At 64.8% G+C, this 21,650-nt stretch overlaps 1 protein-coding gene across 16 annotated transcripts in view; it reads right to left on the bottom strand.

Annotated features, from left to right (window-relative positions):
• Window positions 1–21,650, bottom strand: part of PTPRS (protein tyrosine phosphatase receptor type S) — a 90,513-nt gene that overhangs the window by 37,038 nt on the left and 31,825 nt on the right. For 8 of the 16 annotated variants that reach the window (XM_036234057.1, XM_036234063.1, XM_036234049.1 and 5 more), the window contains exons 2-7: window positions 20,520–20,709; window positions 14,627–14,772; window positions 13,893–14,034; window positions 9,051–9,239; window positions 3,902–4,012; window positions 2,156–2,167 (exon numbers count right to left, since the gene is read on the bottom strand). In XM_036234057.1, the coding sequence (XP_036089950.1) occupies window positions 2,156–2,167; window positions 3,902–4,012; window positions 9,051–9,239; window positions 13,893–14,034; window positions 14,627–14,772; window positions 20,520–20,610 (691 nt within the window). In that variant the 5' untranslated portion in view covers window positions 20,611–20,709. The remainder of the gene's footprint in view (window positions 1–2,155; window positions 2,168–3,901; window positions 4,013–9,050; window positions 9,240–13,892; window positions 14,035–14,626; window positions 14,773–20,519; window positions 20,710–21,650) is intronic. The other 8 variants (XM_036234058.1, XM_036234064.1, XM_036234050.1 and 5 more) reach the window with 1 other exon arrangement.

The following is a 21,650-nucleotide window of genomic DNA, read 5'->3' as shown; positions in this document are numbered from 1 at the left end:
GGGCAAGCTTTGGATCCTGGTTCTGTCAGAGCCCAGGCTCTCCTGCCCATAAGGTCCAAGTGGTCTTCAGAGACCTGCAGCCACCTCTCAGTTCCAATTCACTAGGACCCAGCTTCGGCAGAGGGACTTGGGAGATCTCTTTCCTCCATCTTTTTGCACTTCCCTGAGGGCCTATCTAGCAACTGTCACACTGAATTAAAAAGGAAACAAGAGAAACACATTCCCCCTTATTGCATCTAAAGTCCTCTTGACAACTTAGCTCTGGACTTAATAATCGAGGGTTTAGAGAAGGCAGGTGAGGGACAAGGTGGGGGGAGGTTGCAGAAAGGAGACCCCACAGAGATTAACCTTTGCCCTCAAGTATCATTGACATTGGATAGTGGCTGCAGGGTGGAGGCCTGAAATCTGAGTGAATTTTACTGGGGGGCTGGTCCTGGGATCGGAGAGGGACCCTCAAGGGCTTGCCTTTACTCAGGAAGGGAACAGACGGTAGGAGTGTGCATCTCTGAAAACTGGCGAGAGAGAGAGACACACAGAGAGAAAGAGAGCCGAGAGAGAGAGAAAGAGAGAGAGAGAGAGAGAGGGAGAGTCAGGGAGGCGGAGGTGCAGAGGCGGGGAGGCTGTGTCCAAAGCTCTCCTGGGATTTTTCCAGAATTCCACAGTTCTGATGCTCAGGTACTCAGAAAGTGACCGTGCTGTATTGGATACCTATGACTGGACCCAGAGCCTGCGAGGGGGTAGGAGAAGCAGCCAAAGCTGCCTGGGAGGCTAAGACATAGCACTACAGGGCAGGATAACTGGGTATGTGTTTCTTCCAAAGTCTGTCATGCTACATTTCCTTATTGGGGGGGGGGCTCCATATTTGTGCTCAGCCAGGACCCAGTAAATGATCACACCAACTGCCATTCTGAGCACCACCTACGTGCCAAGCATGCATCGCTGTGGGGGGATGGTCCAGTTTAAGGCGGCCACGTGCCACATGTGGACCTGTCACTCTATGCAACAAGAATTCAAAATGCTGACTGCCCATTCAGCTGTGCTTCGAATGCCTGGGAGGGTGGGAGGTGGCCTCACACTGAGGCGTGAGGATGAGAACGTGCCTGCTTAGGTCCTCGTCCGACACGGCAGCCTCGGGGCTGAGGCGCCAGGTCTGGGTGAAAGGGGGCTGGCCGGCGAGCTCAGGCAAATTGGGCTGCCCGCCCCACACCCCCGCCCATGCCTGACCTCCCACCCTGCCCACGTCTACGCCCTCTCCGCTGCACCCCTGAGCCCAGGCGGTCACTTTCTGCCCCAGCATCCCAGCTGTGGGACCCCTTCCACCCTCCCAGATGGTAGTTGGGACAGGAACACTGGCTTTTAAATCACAATGCGTTTGGAGAACAACCACAGAACAGCTCAGCCCGAGAAACCAAAACCAAACGGCACAGAAACACGAGACAGAACCAAAGGCCGCTTCGGGGAGGAGGGGGCCGGTGAAGGGGTGGGAGGGGGAAAAAGAACGAACCGATCGGTTTCCCCCCCCCAAAATGAAACAAAACCAAAAACAAAACAAAACAAAAACAGAAAACAACTCATAAATAAAAGGAAGAAAAGAAAAGAAAAAAAAAAAACCAACGAAGAAAACCAAGGAGAAGAACGGAACGGAAGACGAGAAACACTCCAACGGAAGGCGCTGGGAAGTCACCAAACCCAACCAACGAGTGGCATGCAGAGAAATGTTTACATTCTCCCAGCATGCATCAGGCCCAAGTTACCATGACGACGAGGAGTGCAAAAAACTGAGCAACATCACCGACGGGTGCACAGAGGCGAACAAGGCAAGCAAGGCGTGTGCGCGGCGCCCGGCCGGGCTGCGCGCGGCCGAGGCTTCCGTGTCTTTCTGGGTTTTTTGCTCTCGCTTGGCGGGTTTTTTGTTTTGTTTTGTTCGCTTTGCGCGGAGCATTCGTATTCGGTTATTTTCGGTTTTTGTTTTTTTGTTTTTTTGTTTTTTTTTTTCTCAGTGCGCTTATCTGTGATTTTCCGTGTGCGTGTCTGCGTGTGTCCGTGTGCGTGTGTGTCCGTGTGTGTGTGCGCGTGTGTCCGTGTGTGTGCGCATGTCACTCTCGGAATGTAAAAATGTGGGTAAAGAAAGTAAAAAAGAAAAAAACACACCAACCTTCTCGAAGCTCTGAGGGATGTAAAGGGGGTTTGATGCAGAACACAATGACATGGGGAGAAGAGAAAAAATAGGGGAGATACAGAGAGTAAAAAGAGGACTTCCCAAGGCTGAAAGCTGCAATAGTCTGTTTTTTTTTCTTTAAACCAAAAAAAAACAAAAAATTAAAAAACAAAAAAAAAGAACAGCAATGACCTTTTTTTTTCCTTTCCTCCGCTCGTTCCTAGACAAACAACATCTACATTTGCCTTCCACGCGATTCTCTTTTTAAATTCAATGTTGGGGCATCTGAGACCCAGGCAAAGGCTGGGAGGCTGCACCCCCAAAGGGAAGGCAGTTCATGCCGGAGTCCCCGCCTCCGGGGGGGGCTGAGGACGCAGTGGCCCCCCACCTCCTCGACGTGCCCTAACTAGACGCCCCGCCCCCGCCCGGCCGTCCACTGTCCTTGCTCTGCGAGACACGCACACCCCCATCCGGGCTGTGTGCAGAGAAATAAGCCGGTTAGACGAAGACCAGTCGGCTGGACTCATGGACACGCTACAACTCACCAGAGGGGCCGTGGCAGCATTCAGGTGTGTGGTCCCCGCCCGCCCGCCTGCCCGCATCCCCGTCCCCTCCCTCAAGCAGCCTCCTCCTCAGAGACAAGATGCAGAGCCCAAGGTGCAGCACCGAGGAGCTGCCTCGGGCCGGGGGGGCGGGGGGCGGGGGTCAGGAGCCGCCTGGCCTCCAGGGGAGAGTGGCCGGGCCTGGCGCGGCCACCAGGGATGCTGGGGCCTGGAGGAGGGGTGACGAAATCGAGCGCCCACAGCCCATCGGGACGGCCCTGGGGTCTGAACAGGGTCCTGGCAGGCAGAAGATGTTTCTACCACGAATCTCATCAGGACCCCCGGATGGGAAGCAGGAGGCGGAGGGGCGGGAGCGGTGGAGCGGGGGGCAGATGAGAATTTCTGAAAGGACCGAAGAGAAGCAACATGGGGAGGAGGGGGCGTCGGCAGCGGCGTCTGGGCGCGGGGGCCCCCGCGGCCTCCGAGGGGACTCCAAGGGCCCCCGAGGGAAGTGTGAAGACGCTTCCCAGGGCTTCCTCGGGGGGGGGGGAACGGGGCAAGGACCCCGTGCCCCTGGGAAGGACGAGCGCGGCCGGCCGGACAGAGCCAGGCCCCAGGGCCCCGCTGTGGCCCTGGTCTCCCGCTGGCCTATGCGGGTCCTTTCTGAGGGTGACCAGGAGAGCGAGCACTGGGCTCTGGGACCGCAGGGGCCAGCAACGGGGGGCAGCCTCCAAGACCCCTCCCCGACTCTCAGAGGGAGGGCGCTGGGGGGGGGGTGGTGAGGCGGGAGCCACGAGGCCACGGATTTCGGAGAAGCAAAGCGAGCACATGACAAGGGGAGGCAGCACGACACACCACAGAGGAAGCTGACGCGGGCGGGCGGGGCCGAGGCCGCCAGGCTCCCCGGGCCCTGCAGGCTCCAGACGACCCGCACTCCCAGCCCTGCCCCGGCCCCTCCTGCCGCCCCCGGGAGTCCACCACGAGGCACGGGCGCGGGGAAGGGTCAAGCTGCCTCCAGTTATAGGCAAAGAAACCGAGGTCCGGAGAGAGACGCTGCCCGGCCCAAGTCCAGCCTTGACCGACCGGGCAGGGGGCCCCCTGCTTGGGTCTGCAGGGGACGGGGGAGCCCGGAGGCTGTGAGCCCGAGGGGAGATGGGGGCGGGGCGGGTCCCTGCCTCGACCTGGACACGGCGTTCCCTACCTCGCACGTAGAGGTTGGCGGGGGACGAGTAGCGCACCCCCGCACTGTTGGTGGCCACACACTCGTATTTGCCCTGGTCCGTCTCCTCGCTGCTCTCGATCTGCAGAGCCCCTGTGGGGAGAGGGGAGAAGGCCCGGCCAGTCAGGGGAGGCCCGGGCGAGGCCCCGGAGGGCTGTCCCAGAGCCCCGTCGGGCCTGTCTCCCGTTCTGGCTGGGCCGGAGCGGCGGACGGAAGAGCTGAGTTAGCCCAGAAGGCCCAGCTGGGCCGGGCCTAGCCCCACACCGGCCCGAGCGCACCACACGCCCCTGAAATCCTCCACGGTCACGGCGAACCGGCTGGTCACGGGGCCGGGGCTTCAGAAACAACTGCCGAGTGGACCTGCGGGCCGGCAGGGCGCGCGCCACGGAGGCGAGCTTGCCGAGCCGCGGGAGGCGCTCTCCGGGTCAAGGGGGAAGAGTGGCTTGGCGCCCGCAAGGCCCAGCGGTCGTTCCGGGGACCCCGGGACCTCGGGAGCCACCACGCGCGAGATACAGAATCAGCGCCCGCAGAGCTCACGGACTCAGAGCCGCGTTCCCTCAAGGGTGCTGGAAATTCCGGGACGGGGTCGCCCCTGGCAACCGTTAAAAGTGAAGGGACTCGAGACCAACACACAGGCCGCCGTGTCTGAACGGCGGGCGGGATCTCGGCCTTCCCGGACCTGCCGCTAACTGCTTTCGGTCCCCGGAGCCGGACGCCCTTCCCCGGGCCGTCTGCAGCCCCACCTTCGGCCCTGTCCATGGTGCTCACAGGTGCAGAGGGCGGTTTTCGAAAGGGTCTAGAAGCAACGGTCTGAATGGGGGGGCTCCGAGACCCACAGAGGAGGCCGGAGGCTGGGCCTCCAGTGTGTCTGGAGTCTCAAGCGGAGACCAAAGAACGAGGCCAGTTCCTCGGGCATATTTCCGGGCCAAGTCACAGCTCTCGGCCTGTGACCAAACTATATAACAGGGCCGTTTCCCCTGGGGACGTTTGAAGTCACAGGCCTGGGTGAGACCCCACTTCCCATGAGCATATAAGCGAAGGAAACGTCTCGAGAAAACGCAGGCCTTGGCCCAGCACTGCGGTGCCCATGAGTGAATGAGAACTGGACGCCAGCGACCACGAGCCGGGGGGGAATCCTCGTTTCCACACGTAAACAAAGGTGAGCGAACCTCTCGAAGCACGTTTGAAACCTCGGGCCTCGGAACGACACCTGAGACACCTGCGAGCCCGCGAATAAAGGCAGACGAGGCGAAGGTGTCTGCACGTGTGCCCAGGGCACTGCTCTCCGGGGCGGCTCCGCCCCCGCCTGACCTTCCCAGCTTGCCCGGTGCCCAGCGGCTGGGGGAGCAGCCAGGTGTTGCTGTGGGGCCCAGAGCGGGCAGGGAGGCGGCTCTGGGCCGCACGGCGCTGCGCGGTGAGGCCGGGATCAGACATGGACGCCTTCCCAGGGCCCCAAACAGGCTGACTCCAGCCTGGGCCCAGGGCCCCACCAGGGCCTCGATCGGACCCGGCCTGCGAGGGCCTGTCCCCCCTCTCCCTCGGCCGGACCCCCACCCCCAGATCACAGCCTGGGGGCCAGGAGACCCCTTCCGCACGCTCGTCTGACAGAGGAGCGAACAGGCTGCAGACAGAGGAGGGCGACAGGCGGACACCTGGCTCCCGGCGCTCTGGGTGGGCCCGGGAGGCGGCCCGTCCTGAGGAGGGGGCGGCCCCCATGCTGCAGCCAGGTGGCCTGAGGAGCCACCGTGCCGCACTCGGCCCCCAGCCACAGAAGGTGACACAGACATGAAGACCGGACAGACACCGGGCAGGGGGTTGGGGCGGAGACAGGTGGAGTGGGGCCTGGGGGGCTGGAGGGGCCCTGAGTGGGTGGCTGGCTGAGGGAGAGCCTCTTACCTCGGATCGGAGTGCTTTCTGTAAGGGAAGCAGAGAGAGTAAGGTGAATGACAGAAGGCAGTTGTGGGGGGCCGGGGGGCCCCAGGGAGGCTAGGCCACTGGCCAGGCCTGTCTACTCTGCCCCTGGTGGGGCCGAGCGAGCCTGGGCCTACGGACCCTGCAGGCCTTGCTGAGGAAGAGGAAGCAATGCTGAGAACAGGGTAGATTTGAAGGCTTGACAGTCAGGAGGGCTTCCTGTAGGAGGCAGCCATCTCATGGGGAAGGAGGGTCGGGCGGCACCATGCCCAGGGAGGTCTAGGGCCTGGCTGGCCTGGCCCTGTAGGCTGCCTTCCTTCTGGGCCTTCTTGGGAGGGAGGTGACCTCCCTCCCCCCTTCCTTCTTGGCAGGGACGGGAGGGTGGGTGGGTGGTGGAGGGGGGGCGGGGTCTCAGGAATCTTGTTAGAGACAGTCAGTGGGAGAGGAGTTAGTGCCCCAGGGCTGGGCATCAAAAAGCAAAAGGAGGATGTTAACAGACAGGCCAGGTAGGAGGGCCGGGGGAGGGAAGAGGCGGGGGACCGAGGGCAGAGGGAGGGCCCTGCGGCCTCTCGCGCCTCCTAAAGGAAAAGAGGAAAGGGTTACCTGTGTCCCCGCCAGGGCACGGGGGACGGGGACGACTCGGGGGACAGGAAAAGCGGGTCCCAGCCCACAGTGTCACACCCTCGGCTCGTCTTCCGCAGGAAGACGTGTGCCCCCTCTCTCTGCTGCTGACAGCTGGAAACCCCGCTGAGGACGAGGGGGGCCCCGAGGTCAGGGCAGACAAGCCGCCGAGGGTGAAGAACCACGGCTCCTTTCCACGGCCCGGAAGGGGCAGGGGTGAGCCCTGAACCCGGCTCTCCAGCCTGCAGGCTGGGGACGCTCCAGCCTAAACTTTTGGGGGCCCCCACACTATCTCTTACAAAATCCTCAGCCTGACAGGACTTTCCACAGAAGGAAATGGGATCCGCCTTAGGCTGCGACATGGATCAGTAGAAACCAGGACAGCGGGAATCTAGGCTGGGGCTGCTGGGGGCTGTCCCGCTACACAGAGAACAGGACTTCTTCCCAAACGCCAAATAGCCCAGGGCCACGATACCAAGAGCAAAGAATGCACGCCCAGGAAAACGACCGGTATCAGTCAGTATCACCTTAGTAAGAATTAGCCCAGCATCTGGTTCCAGGGGATTCAGGCTAGACACTGGGAAAAGAGGATGACTAGTGCCCAGCATCGGCCCATCTAGAAAACTCCCTGGCCCCAGACTCCTGTAATTCCATCATTTTCCAGCAGCATCGAGGCCAGGTCGGGGTGCAGAGCCCCACGAGCCCCAGCATGCCCCGCCTTCCCCCTGCCCCCCATCCTGGGGCCTTTTTTCCTCTTTTCCTTTTGGGCGCCTCTCTCTGCAGCCCCTTGGTGCCTGGCCGGGGAGGGCTGGGGGCGCTGGCGGGGGTGTCGACGGGGAAGGCTGGGTTAGCAAACATGCCACGTGGGGTGGGTCACAGTTATCGTCACAGTGGCTGTTAGTCCAGAGGGAGGGGACAGAGGACAAAGGGGGAACGTTAGTTGACGTGGTGAAGAAACGAGACTTACCAAAGGTTTCTGAACGTTTACAACAGAAGGACAAGAAAGAGAGAACAGGAAGGTTAACGGGCGGTTACGGAGCCATGGCCTCGTGGGGCAGGACGCGGCGGGGAGGGCGGAGCAGCAGAGTCACTGCGAGGGCGGGACGCAGGCAGCCCGCGTGCGCCGGGCACCTGCTGCGTGCCTGGCGGCCGTCGCGGGCCCCTCACGGGAGCGGGCGCATTTTACAGGGACGCCAAGACCCCGCGAGGACTCGCGGACACCGGGCCTTCGGGCCTCGAGGTCCCTGGCCTTGGTGGCGCCGCTGAGCTTCGGTGATCGCGGCAGACGCCCGCGGGGAAGCGACTGGCCCCCCCGGGGTGGCCGTCACTCCCCGCCGGGGCCCCAAAGCGGCAGATGGCCTGGCACGGGTCAGGGGCGGGCTGTCACTGTCCCCGGAGCAGAAGTTCCAGGCTCAACGTCCAGCCCTTTTCAGGGCTTGGTCTTCCACAGGGAGCGGGGTGGAGAGTGGAGCCAGGCCAGACGCGCTCGGGACGAGGCTGGGCGGTGAGTAAGGGGGGCGCTGAGAACTGGGGGGCCCTCGGGCACAGGGGCCTCCAGCTGGGGGGGGTCTCAGGGGTCGGGTCGTGTGCCCGCACACGGCCTGAAACACGCGTTGAGTGCCTGCGGGCACATCCCCGCCACACGCGTCTGCACACGCGGGCCAGGGCGTGTGGTCGGACGTGCACACGCGTGGGAATCGCCCATGTGCGTGTGCACAGGGAGTACAGTGGGCACACGTGTGGCCCAGCTGGGCTCGAACAAGCGCTGCCCGGGGAGGGCGACGGCAACCACACGGGCCGTGTGCCCGACACACACACGCACGGACACACGGACCCCGACAGCCAGCAGACGGGGCGCCAGCGTGCTCAGCCGAGCCTCGGCTGTGGACCTGCCCGGCCCCGAGGTGGCCGAGGCCTCGTGCTCTGTCCTGGGCCCCCCAGCCCCGCCAGGGCCTGCGACCCGTCACAGACCGACCCCCGACAGCGCGCTCTGGCCCCCTCTGCTCCGCCACGTCCTCGCTGCCTCAGTCCTGCGGACACTGTCTCCCCGCAGCGCCCGGTGGCTCCCCGCGCCCCGCCTGCCCCTGGCCCACTGTGGCCCCTGAGCCAGCTACTGCTCCAGCACAGAAGACACTCTCCCCACGCTCGCCGCCTGACTGTGTGCGCCCATCATCCACCCAGGGGCGAGGCCCTGGCGAGGCTCCCCCACCCCCCACCACCTCTGCCAGCCTGTGCCCCTGTGTTCCCAGGGCTGGGGCCCTGCAGAGACCCACCATCCTCTGGTTTGCCCTCACCTCATCATCTGCACCTCGCTGGAAGCCCACAGGGGGGTCCTGGAGACACCGCGCCCCTGGGGCTCCCACAGCTCCCCGCCATCACGCACGGCTGGCCCAGGGCAAGCCCACTCAGGGACCCCCGCCTGCCGTCCGCCGCAGCTCCCCGTCGGCCAGCAGCCTGCCCCGTTACACCCCGCTGGTCCAGCCTCGAAGGCTCCTTCCCCACCGCCCGTGATCTCCGCGGCGGCCCCTCGCCTCCGCCTTCCCGCCCTCACCCCGCTGCCCGCTGCGACTTCCACATCCTGCCGGACGCCTGTGCTCACCTGACCGCAGCTGCTTGATGCGCCCGTTGCTGGCGCTGGGGTCCACGGGCAGGAAGTCCTTGAACCAGGTGATCTCGGGGTCGGGGTTGCCGCTGGCTGCACAGAGCATCGTAGCCGTCCGCGTCCGCTCCACCACCTTCAGCTGCGGGCCCATGTCGATGTTGGGGAAACCGGGGGGCAGCTGGTCCTCTGGGGGTAGAAACGGGAAGAGCAGGGCAGAGGCCCAGCTGTCACCTGGCCACCCCTCCAGGGCGGGGCTTGGGGACAGGCTGGCGCCTGCCTGGCCTGGCCAGCGACCTCCCGCGGCCGGCTCCCTCCTGTCCAGGTGTGGGTCCAATCCCCAGGAAAGAGCTGCTGGAGGGACATCGTGCTCTCGCCTGGGGCGGTGCTGCCGCCCGGGGGACACTTGGTGATGTCTGGGGACATTTCGGTTCACTACTGGGGTAGGGACCAGGGATGCTACTCAGCGCCACGCAGGGCCCCGATATCAGCGGTGCTGACGCTGCAAAACCCCACAGTTACGTCACAGCGGCCAGAGGGAGTTTCGCCAAACGAGAAGCTGACCACGTGGCCGCCCGGCTGCCCCCCCACCCCGGGCCCGGCCACCCTCCGAAGGGCGCCAGGCCCCAGCCTCCCGGGCCCCTCCTCGTTCCTCGGAGTCATCACGCCCCCGCCCACCGACCACTCATCCACGTGGCCTTGGGCCAGCTCACACCCCCAGGTTATAAATCCCCTGGGACCCCAGAATGTCTGCGCTCCGTGGATCTCAATGTGACTGTCACCACACGCGCTTCGTAAATGAGTGAGAGACTCAGTTCCCGGTGTTACCAACCCACGAGAGGCACCACGCCTCCCGCCATGGCCTCCCCCGTGGGCAGGGGGTGGGGCCTGCGGAGGGCACGCCCCTCTCCCTGGGGAGCCGGGTTTTGGTGACTGGCAGGACCGTGGGTTGGGGTAGGGCTGACATGACGGGGTGGCCCCCATTGGTGTGCTCTGCAAATGGCACCGTGGGCTCTGTGGTCTGCTGTAGCCGGAGCTGACGCCGGAGGCGGGGTGGGGGAGGCCGCTTGGGGCACCCCCGGGCACCCCGACAGGCCCCGCCAGCTCCCACCCCTCACACCCTCTAGTGGCTGGACTCTGAGCCCCAACACGCCCATCTGTGGCCTGACCCGTCACATGCACATGCACAGAGGCGTCCCCGGAGCCGGGCTCCTCGGCACAAATTAAAACAGCCACTGCCCCCTCCCCAAACTCATATGCGAAGCCCTCACCCCAGGACCACAGAGTGCGGCTGTGTGTGGAAACGGGTCTTTAAAGGACTAAGGTAGAGTGAGGTCGCCGGGCCGGGGCACGATCCGGGTGCTGTCCCTCTAAGAAGGGACAGGACACACGTGCTCGTGAGGACACTGGACACAGAGCGAGGCCTCGGGGGACCGAGCCTGCCGGCGTCACGGTCATGGGCTTCCAGCCTCCAGAACCGTAAGAAAACACGTCTAGGCCCCCCGGTCTGTGGGGCTTTGTCATGGCCCCCAAACCAGCACAGCCCCACCCGCCACCCCCGACCGACAAACGACGAAAAAGTGCCCCGCAGCGTGGGTGAGACCGAGCAAAGGCAGGCGCGCCAGCCGGGGCCGCCTGGACGGGAAGGTGGTTGGCGCCATGCCCCAGACAAACACCCCCAGCCCTCGCCCGGTCCCCACGGTCCCCACGCGCTCTCGCTAAGGGATGACGAGTTACACCTGAGGCTCTAGGAGTCACTGCAACAGGTAGAGGACAATTCAAATGTCTGGCAACGGGGACACGTTACACACAGGCCAGGCCACCCATGGGACATGGGACAGGACACGGAGGCATGCAGGGATCATGACCTTACAGACTCGGAGCGAAGTCCAGGACGTGCTAAGCGGACAGAGTTCAAAGTACAAGACGGTGTAGCCCGAGAATCACAAACTGTGGCCCTCGGGCCACATCCGGCCCTCACGCGTTTGCCGATAAAGTTTTACTGGCACACGGACATGCCCCTTTGGTCCACGCCGTCCGTCCGCGGTGGCTTTTCTGCTCTTACAGCAGAGCCGGCTTTGCAACTGAAACCTGCAGAGGCCCAAGTATTCACTCTCCGGCATTTTACAGACCACGCAGCCGTCCGTGCGGAAGGGGCTCCGGCCGGGGGGAGGGACCGGCAAAGCTGGGCAAAGGCGGGTAAGAGGCCGCTGTGTGTGGAGGGGACTGAGCCCTAAGCGCGTGGCAGGTGGGGGTGTGGGGCGGAGGCGCAGGAGGCCAAGCCGGGGCGAGGGAGAGGTGGGCAGGGGACGGCAGTGCCCCGTCTCCCCGGGGAAATGAGAGGGCAGCCGATCCCGCGGCCCCAGGCGCAAGCCTCGAGCGCTAACGACACCCGAGGGGCCATGTGGGTGCCCTCCTACGTCCCCCTCTGAAACGGGGACTATTCCACAGAGGGGAAACTGAGGCTCACACAGACGCACCTGCCCCAGGTCAGACAGCCCAAAGATTTAGACCCAGGCCTGGCTGAGCCCCGGACCGTCGGCTACAGGACCCCCAAACCAGGCCTGGACGCACGCGGGTTTGAGGGCTGGGAGGACCGCGCGGGTGGCTCTGACTAGTGTCGATGACATCCTCGAAGCTGAAGGTCAAAACGACCCGGCCTCGGTTCTTGCTGCTCAGGGCTGGCCGGTGCGTGTCGGGGGCTGGGTCCTCCACACACGCATGCACGTGTGCATGCGTGTTCACCCGTGTATGCACCTGCACGTCTGCACGCGAGCCCCTCCCCAGTGCAGGCAGCCCCGCGGGGGTCCCCTGAGTGCGTGGGTGGCAGCCGGCAGGGGTGGGGAGCAAACAGGCGGCCGCCTGACCGTACCACAAGCTCCTAATTAAACAGAAATGTTCATCGCGTACCATGCTGCTCGACTCCTCGGAGTTTAATTAAAACAACAGCGCAGGAGGCGTGAGCAGCATCGCAATCAGACGGCGGGGGCGGGAGGCAGTGCTGGCCCCACGGACCGGCTCGGGCCTCCGCCACGCAGCCGGGGCAGACGGGGACTCGGGCCCGGGGCAGGGGACGCGGGGAGGCCCGGCGCTCCCGGGCCAAGCCCTGGGGGCTGGGTGTCCAGCCCGAGCACGTGCCACGGCCTTCCGCAGCTGGAGCACACGGACAGGCCCGGGAGGCCGTGACGGGCAGCGGGCAGGGACGGAGCCTTCCCAGACACCCAGCGACCGGGAGCTGAACTCATTCACGGCTTGTTCTTTCTGCTCTGACCGCTCACAGTGGAGGCAGGCACAGGACAACAGGAGGCAGGCTGTTCTGTCTGTGCCCGGGAAAGGTCAGGGCAAAAATATCTGCTGGGAAGGGGTGGGGTGAGCTGGGGCGCACGCTCTCCCCCCTCCGCCTCCCCTTCCCCCACAGGACCAGCTCCAGGACCCACATAAAATGAAACGACGGGCCCTCTTGTTAAAAAATAGTACTAAGGATTTCCAAGCGGTCGGTCACAGCAGAGCGTTCCGAGTGACCCTGCAGTGGTCTCACACCAGGGTCGGGACAAAGTGCCGCTGGGGACCACGGGAGGCCTCCTCCCACGGCTCCAGGCTGACCGTGGCCCCACCGCCCTGGAGGACGTGGGAAGAACCCCGCCCTGGGAGCCACGTGTGGGGGCCGTCTCCCACCTAGTGGACGACCGTGGCTCATACTTACAGACCAGAGAGGGGTGGGGGTCCCTGTAAGCGACAGGCGGAGCCCACCCACCCGGCAGCTGCAGGGCGGCCGGTGGCCGAGCTGCCTCGCTTGAGCCGGAGTCGCAGCAATGACGGTAACAGTCAGACAGACAGAAGCGACCGGGTGCTCACCCCCGACCAGCACCCTGTGAGGCTCCCACGGGTACCATCCATCCGCCCGCCTGGTTCGGAACCACCCCCCGTGGTGAGCGGCATCCGCCTTGGAGGCGAGGAACAAGCAGCTCAGAGAGGTGCGGGGACTCGTCCAAGGTCACACGGCCTCACGGCGACAGTGCCAGGCTGCGAGTTCGAGTTGCAGGCCCCCAGCTAAAGCTGCCTTGCAATGGAGGAGAAGCACGGAGCCGCCGGGCGGGGGCCTGCGGCGAGGCTGCCGGCTCACTGCAGTGGCGTAACGGGGGAGCCACGTCCCGGCCCCCCGGCCCACCCGAGGGAGGCCCCCAAGTGGAGGCCCCGGCAGCCCAGCGAGGCAGTCGCCCCACAAGCCGAGGAAAGGCGCCAGCCGCGGGGGCAGCTGCTCCGGGCCTCGGCGCCGGGTGGGGAGAGGGGACACACCCCTGACTCCAGGGACGGCTCGGCCAGAAGCCTGGCTGTTCCTCTGGCCACAGGACCGGCTCAGGGACGGTCGAGTGATGCGAGCTGGGCCAGTGTGCGCCAGTCCGGGGTCATGTGGCCCTCTTCGGGGTAGGGGTTTGGGGGGCTGGGGGCCGGAGCTAAGGGAGGGGGTCTCACTGAGGATGTCCCGAGGCCACTGCATGGGCTCCTGGGTGCCGCTGACCCTGCAGCTGGCCGCCCCCACGACCTCGCCCGCTGACTCGAACCGGCTGGGATTCCGCCAGCCTCAGAAGCGGAAGAGCACGATGAAGATGAAAAGCGGGGTGACCTCAGTCCCTCCATGCTCCCCCTTCCCCCAAGGTGCCGCCAAACCCTGCCAGCAAGTTCCGGGCCCAGCGGCGTCACGGGCTGGAGAAGGGCGGCCGAGGGCTCCCCAAAGGGAAAAGCCAAAGCCGGACGCCGGCAGATGCCTGCGGAGGTGTGTCCCCAGAGCCGGAGCCCGGTGCCGGCCCCCCCGCCCGCTCCCCGCCCCGGGGACCACGGTACCTCGGAGGACAGTGAGCTTGGCGTGGACCGTGATCTCCCCGGCCGCGTTCTGGGCCACACACTCGTACACATTCTCGTCCCGGGGCGTCCGGAGCGGCTGGATCCTCAGCACGGCCCCCGCGCTCCCGTCGAACTCGATCGTCTGCCGCGGCGAGGGACAGAGGGCGGGTGAGGCCGGGGTCCCAGGGTCCCCGGGAGAGGGGCTGGGGGCATGCCTGTCTGTCGGTGTCCTGTGTAAACGCACTGAGGCGGAAAACCAGGCCCGGATGTGAACGGGTGAAGGGCATCATGTGTGTGTGTGTGTGGGGGGGGGTGTGTGTGCCACACACACGAAGTCCGAGCAACAGGCGTGAGAACACGTGTCGGATGGGGAAACGCGGCCCCTGGTCACACGCGTGTGTGCAGAGTGCGAACTCCCTCCTGTGAGCAGTGGTGCTGGGCGTGAGCCCGTGTGAGCGTGAGACACGCCTCGGGGACACGGGGCCTTGCTCGAGACCACGCAGCTCACGGTGGCGGAGTGGGCGGCCTGGCAGGGCCTCGCGGGGCGGGCGCTGGGGCCACACGGCAGGGGGTGGGGGCGAGCAGGGGCCCGGCTGGGGAGGGGCCCAGCCCCGGCTGCCACGGGACACCTGGGGACCGTTTCTGTGACGTCTTCTGTGTGAGCCGCCGTCGTCCCCTCGGGGGGACGGGGTGCTGGCCCCAGGCTGCCCTCCCCGCCCTCGCCTCCGACTCACCTCGAAGCGCTGCGAGTTGACCTTCTTGCCCTTCTTGTTCCAGGTCACCCGTGGCTTGGGGTCACCCGTGGCCTGACACACAAAGGAGGCCACACCCCCCGACACGCCGATCTGGTCCTTGGGCTCCTTGATGAACCTGGGGGGCTCTGGGGACAGAGCGGGGAGAAGGGAAGCTCCGATGGGCCCAGCACGCGGCCCGGGCCCCGGGGGCCACGCGAGCACGCCCTCCACCCCTCGCTGGCCAGAGGCATCACGGGGGCCCTACAGGAGGGCTGGAGGGAGGTGAGGAAAGGCGGCCGCTGAGTGCCGCCCCCACCGAGGTGCCCGCGAGAGCCCCGGCTCGGCACAGCCTCCGCACCCCACCACCTGGGTGTGACGGCCACACACACGCGCTCGTGGACCCAGCCTCACGCGGGCTTGCCTGCTCAGTGCCACTAAGGACAGTGGAAAGGGAGACCCCTGAGATTTTGGGGGCCCCAAAGTCAGCACTGGAGGCCCCAGTGGAGACCCGCCAAACCCTGGAGGGCCACCTTAGAGCCCTGAAAAGGCATAGGAGGAGATAACTCGGTCTAATCCCCTGGTGGGACTTGGGGAAACTGAGGCACCAAGCAGGCCCGTAACATCTGAGCTCAGGAACGCCTGACCCTTCCGACAGCACCGGGGGGCAGGGCCGTGACAGTCCCCACTTCGCACAAGAAAACAGGCCCAGAGCAGAGACGGCTTCAGACACACGCGGCCCACCGGCCGGCCTGCACCGGGCCGGCTCCTGTGCCCACAATGGCCTGACACAGTGCGTCTCCCGGAGAAGGGCTCACGTGGGGGCGACCACGTCACTCACACCCCCCGACAGCCTGGGCTCCCTGCAACTGCCACAGTGTCCAGCCAGGGGTCAGAAACGTTACTGCCTCTTTTACTGACATTTCATAGTAACCTCTGAGCCGCCCAGGGGAACGCTGGGTGTCACTCCCCGTCAGGCTACAATGTATCCCATGAAATGAACTGTTACTTCCGAGATGTCCTCGCTAACAGACTCGAGCGTCGCACATGCTTCTAAGCTCCTGGGGGAGTAACCTACAGACCCGAGCAAAAGGGCCGATGATGCAGCAAACGCCGGGCTGTCCACCAAGTGGAGTCCTAAGGGACAAGGGTGCTTTCTTAAATGAACTACTGGGGAAGGAGCAGAAAGACAAGACAGAGGATGGAGAACGGCGAGCGGGGAGAGGGAGGGAGGGGGTGGGGGAGGAGGGAGGGAGAGAGGAAGGGAGGAGGAGGGAGGGCAGGGGAGAAAGTGTGCTCAGAAACGGTAGCTGTCCCCGGGAAGAGCGACCGGCTGGCTGGACACAGGCGGAAGGAGGCTTCATACCTGGGTCACGTTCTTAGACTTAGAGCTATTTAGAAAAAGTTAAAATTATTTTTGAAAGGGGCTGAGTAACAAGGTGAGCGGACTAAAGGAAGACACCGAGTGAAAGTTCGGGGTCCGAGGCGAGGCAGAGAGGGGCTGACCACCTCGAGCCACAGCGGCACCTGGTCTCCGAGCCCCCACATCGGTGGAGGGCGCAGAGGGCCACGGGGGTTCAGCTGGAAGCTTCTGGCTTCTCGGAAGCGCCAAGAGGCTTAGGGAAGCCTCGGGCTCCCAGTCCAGGTGCCTGTGGGCCCCAATCTCTCCCACCCATGGCTCGGGCTGGGCTTTAAACACAACACAGTGCCCATCCCGGGGGCCTGGCTGGCCAGCCTCGCCCCCCATCCCAGGCTCCGCTCCTGCGGGCATCATCATGAGCGTCCACACTGGCCATGTCTCTTAAAAGTCAGCAGACCCACTGCGTGCCGGCAAGTGGGGCCTCCGTCAGCTCCTGCGTCTCCCTCAGGCAGCGACTGCTAACCTCGTTACGCAGACTATACGGAGTCAGGAAGGCGGACCAGCGTGCAGAGGGCCACAGCTCACAAGTGACAGCGCCCAGCACCGGGTTTGAGTTTCCCGCCTTTGGCCTGACTTAGGCGTTCTGCTCCACACTGAGCCCAGGGCTGGACCTTCTCCCTGGCTCGGGTTGCCCGGGCTGCCCCGCCCCCGAGCCTCAGGAATGGTGACTTGGGCCAGGTGTCCCCAGCCAAGGAAGGGCACGGGGAAAAGTCACTGTGACCAGGTCAGGAATCTTACTTCTGGGAGAATCCTCCCTTGGCAGTGGCTGGAGGGAAGGACAGAGGTGGCTGTAGAGGAATCCAGCTGGGGAGACACCCTGGCCCCCTCCGACCCAGGGACGAGTACACGCTGTTCTTCCCTCCATCCGACAGCTCCAACCTCATCTGGGCCGGCACCTCCCCCGGGGAGCCTTCTCGGATTCCTGCAGGCCAGGTCCAGAGCCCGTCTGTCCCCATGGCCGCCTGGACGTGCCCCGTCGCGGCCCTGGTCCCACTGCCACATGGCAGACGGGGCCCGGGGCAGCCGCACTCCCCAGGCCCCCATCATACCTCCTCTGTGTCCCGTGACCTTGAGGAAGTGGGGCTCTTGCCCTTGATGCCCACTCAATGCCAGGCCCCGCAGAGCGGCCCAGCCCGTGAGCCGTGGGGCCGGCCCTCCTGCGGGGCAGACGCCTCCGCGGCCCCCACCAGGCAGCTCTGGGACCCCGGCCAGCTCCTGCTGCACCGCCCCTCAGCACACCCCCTGTGGAAGCCTGGATCCTGTGGCTTGGACAAACCCTCCGCTCCTCTTCCTGGCAGAGAGGCCCTGGACACAAGGAAGACATGCTGGGCGATGGCCGCGGCCCGTGGCGAGCAGGAGCTCATCTTGCTCCGGGCCCGGCGGGGCTCAGCCTTCTCCTTAGGCGTGTGTCACAGAGAAGCAAAGCTGAGGCTCAGAAAGGGTGGGTGACCTGCCCGGGGCCACCCGGCTTGTGATGGGCAAAGAGCTGGGAGTCCAACCTGGTCCCGTCCGGCTGCCAAGCCCTGCAAACAGCACGCGGGGCAAATGGGGCCGCGAGTCCTGGTAACTGAGGGCAACTCAGGGATCCCCGTTTCTTAGAAGAGACTGAGGGTCAGAGTGGTGATGCCAACAGTGCAGGGCCCAGGAAAGGCCTGGCCTAGTCTCTGATTTTCCCTTTCGGGTTCCACAGGGAAGAATCTGGTGCCAGATCCGGAGACCCACCCACCTGTCGCCTCCGGCTCTGCCTGGGCCAGCGTCACGGAGCCCTGAGGAGGCCCCACAGGACCGGGAGCCATTTCCACAGCGGAAATCGCTCCTCTCGGTACCGGCTGCGAGCTCGTCGGCCGCTCGCCCGAGCTCCCCGCAGCCAGACAGCGCCCGCCCTGACTGGCTCCCCGAGGACCGGGGCTGCTCCCTGACGCTGGCACTGCCCGCCACAGCGCCCACAGCGCCCCCTGCAGGGCCCCAGATGACAGGGCCCCTGCTAAACAGACCCACCCCCTGGGATGGAGATGCCACAGCCTTGGAGATGGCCATATGGGTTCAAGTCCAGGGCACCACCAACACCTAAAGTAACAGCGTTGTCATAATTAAGGGCTCACGGGGGGCACACCCCCTGAACCAGCTCTCGCTGCATACCAGTGCTGAAATCCTGGGTCGCACCCCACAACGCCCACCTGGACCAGCCCAGGCACTTCCGGCCAGGCCCCTCAGCTCCTACCCTCGCCCTGATCTGCCCTCCCCACAGCAGCCACCAGAGGGCGCCCGTGCGCCCCTGAGTCAGGCCCGCACCTCCCCGGGGTAGAAGCCCAAGTCTTCCCCTGACCCACAGGGCCCTGCGAGACCTGCCCCGCCCCCTCCCTGCCCTCCTCCCTCTCCTCCTTGCCCACTCTGCTCTGGCCACATGTGTCTCCTGGCTGTTCCTCAGGCAAGACAGGCCAGGCCAGGCCCTGCCCCTGCCCCAGGGCCTTTGCACAGGCTGCTGCCCCCCGCCCCGCCCACTGCCCGGGACACTTCCTCCCCCAGACACCACTCGGGGGCACTTCCTGAGCACCTGTGAGTCTCTGCCCGGATGCCGCCTCCCCGCTGCGACCTTTCCTGATGCCTCCCACCAGCCTGAAGGGCAGTGGCCTCCCTGCCTCGTGCCCTCACCAGCCTTTCTGCCTGTCTGGCTCCCACACGTCCACTGCCTGACACACCAAGTGCCTCCACCTCGCCAGGTTACTGGCTCTGCAAAGAGGGGGGTGGGGGGGTGGTTTGTCCCCCATGTCTAAACCAGTGCCCGGCACACCGCAGATACTTATTAAAAACCCACTGAGTCAAGGAGAACGCAGACCCTCTTGTGGTCACGTGACAGAGCCAGGCTCTGAACCCAGGATCTGAACGCTGTGATCGCCATTCCTGATGACGATGGCCATTTTGCGGCCTCAGTTTCCCTACCTGTATGTTCACAGCTCCGTCATGGCCAAGGTTGGTAACTATCAATGGAACAAGGTGTCAAGCAGTAAATGTATTAGTTTTTTCAACTCTGGCATCGAGTGGGTGGGGGCCGGGGACGCTGCTCCACACTGGACAGTGCCGAGGATGCCCCACGGAGCGTGAGTGACCCGGCCCCAAGTCAGCAGGGCCAGGGGGAGGAACCCCGCATCGAATGAACGGATGAAAAACTACAATTCCGTATACGTTCAGTCTGCATTCCTACTGCAGGGAACGAAGCCCAGGAAGACACATGCCCTGGAGGTGACCGGACGATCATGGCCCAGCCACATCCGGCCACTGGTCACGGCTGGGAACGCAGCCTCGGGGCCAGGCAGGCCAGCTCAAACCTCAGCACGGCCACTTCCTGGCTGCCCTGTAACCTGGCCGTGCCTCGGTTTCCCCACCTGTCCGGGGGGGATGATGGCAAGTGTTCACCTCATCAGGCTGTAGTGGCTCATCTGACTGTGTCGGGAAAGCGAGAAAGGGCGCGAGCGGACGGGGCAGGCATGCGCGTCTCGCCCAGCGGCAGTAATGCCTGAGCTCATGGTAATATGGGACTGTGGGCCTACTATGTGTCGTGTGGCACGCAGGGGCTCATCACAGGTCCTGGTCACAGAATGCTGGGATGGGGACGACGTTTCGAGTCTCGTTCCATTAAGACAAAAATGGCAGCCAAGAGGCTAAGACACCAGCCCGAGGACCCACAGCAGGTCCTCAGCAAACCCGGCCCGACCCAAGATGCCCGTCTCTTTCCCTCCTGGCCAGAGCCCGGGTCCCCCCGGGCCTGAGCGATGCCTCCTCCGGGGCTCTCACGGGGTGTGGGCGGGACCTGGGCACTGGGCCCACAGCCGACTCTCACCCTCCCCACGTTACTGCCAGAAACACAGCCCTGCCCACCCCCGAGCGGCACCGACCTCTCTCCTCGCCTCCAAGGCCTTTCCACGTGCTAACACCTTTACCAGGAACGCCCTGGCCATGAGCGAACTCCTACACAGCCACGAAGCCCCCGGCTCCAATGCCCTCTCCCCCAAAGGCCCCTGGCTCCCCTGGGAAGGTTTGGCTGTCTGCGTGTCTGCTCCCTGGGTACCACTGTTTCTGCCTGCGGCTCACTCGGGAGCGAGAGACTTCAAGCGAGTCCCTGGCCCTGTCGGCCTGTTTTTCTCACTGGAAAATGGGGAGGGTAATGGAGTTGGCACGCTGGGTGTCGAGAGGCTGGAGGCAGGGAAGCAGGTAAAGTGTGCGTTTAGCATGGGCCTGCTGCAGAGTTAACGCCAGGGAAACACAGCCATCGTCACCGCTCCAACTGTCTTATCGGTACCACAGGCATCATTTACCTCTAACTCTCTTAGGACCCAGCACACGGGAGGCATTTTACTCCGTAACCTTCGCAGAGCACACAGGCTCCGCAGCCAAACCAGGAGCCCTGGCTTGGGGGACACGCATCGCTCACACACACACACGGGAACGTCCCTGGACACCCCCGCGCCCCACACTTACCTTCTGCCACGCAGCCTCCGACCAGCAGGACCATGAGGAGGCCCACGGGACCCACCACAGACGCCACGCCGAGGCCCCGGGCAGGCGCCATGCTTGACGGCACCCTGCAACCTCCGACCTGCGCCCCGGAGCGGGGACGCCCCCGTCCCTCACAGAGAGGCCTCAAGCCGAGCGTCAGACGGGGCAGCGTCTGCGGAGACAACGGAGGGGCCGTGAGAGGGGACTGGGGGAATCCGGGGGGCCTTCACGGGGGAGGCGGTGGGCGGGTGGCAGAGGGTGGAGCACCGGACAGCGGGGCGCAGGGTCACAGACTGTGGGGGAGGGGCGTGGGGTGAGGACGGGGTGCGAGGTGCTGACACCCTGCTGCAGGTTGAATGTTAGTGCCCCCCCAATCCCCATTATGGTCTAACCCCCGAAGCGACGGTATTTGGAGGGGAGGCCTTCGGGGGTGACTAGGTCACGAGGGTCCAGCCCTGTGGATGAGATGAGCGCCCTGGCAACAGGAGCCCCGGGGGCTCCCGGCCCCTTCTCCTACGTCGGCACGCAGCGCGGAAACATCTGGAAGCAGCGCGGTGTGGGCCGTTACCACGTCCGCAGTCTCGGCCTTCCAGCGCCCAGAACCGTGACAAATAAATGCTGTTGTGCATAAGCCCCCCGTTTCTGGTGCTCCGCTCCTGCAGCCCGAGCTGAGCCCCAACCCCAGACTGAAGCCCCAAGCCCGGACGGAGCCCCCAAGCCCTGACGGCGCCCCCAAGCCCGGACGGAGCCCCCGCCTCCAGCCACGCCCCAAACCAGGGCTGAATGCCAGCTCTCGAACCTGCTCCGACGCCCACTTTCTCCCCCTCACGGACTGGGGCTCTGGAAGGACGAGGTTCCGGGGCGAACACTGCCGACTGGCCCCACAGCCCAGCCCCACTGGGCCCCCAGTCAGATGGTCCTAGCGCACACCTGTCGGGCCCGCCCGGCTGAAACACCTGCCGTGATGCCTGCCGCCCCCGGAGGGCGCCGCCCCCGCTGCTAGCCGCAGACCTGCGCGCCTTCCTCCCGCCGTGCCCTCTGCCGGGAATGCTGCCCGCACCCCCACCACCACATGACAGGTCTCAGCTCAGCTGTCACTTCCCCTGGAGCCCT

Source organism: Rousettus aegyptiacus, unplaced genomic scaffold, assembly GCF_014176215.1.
Source record: "Rousettus aegyptiacus isolate mRouAeg1 unplaced genomic scaffold, mRouAeg1.p scaffold_m13_p_16, whole genome shotgun sequence".
In the NCBI taxonomy this organism is placed as follows: domain Eukaryota; kingdom Metazoa; phylum Chordata; class Mammalia; order Chiroptera; family Pteropodidae; genus Rousettus; species Rousettus aegyptiacus.
The sequence above is the reverse complement of the archived record's forward strand: the minus strand, read 5'-3'. Positions and strand labels throughout refer to the sequence as shown.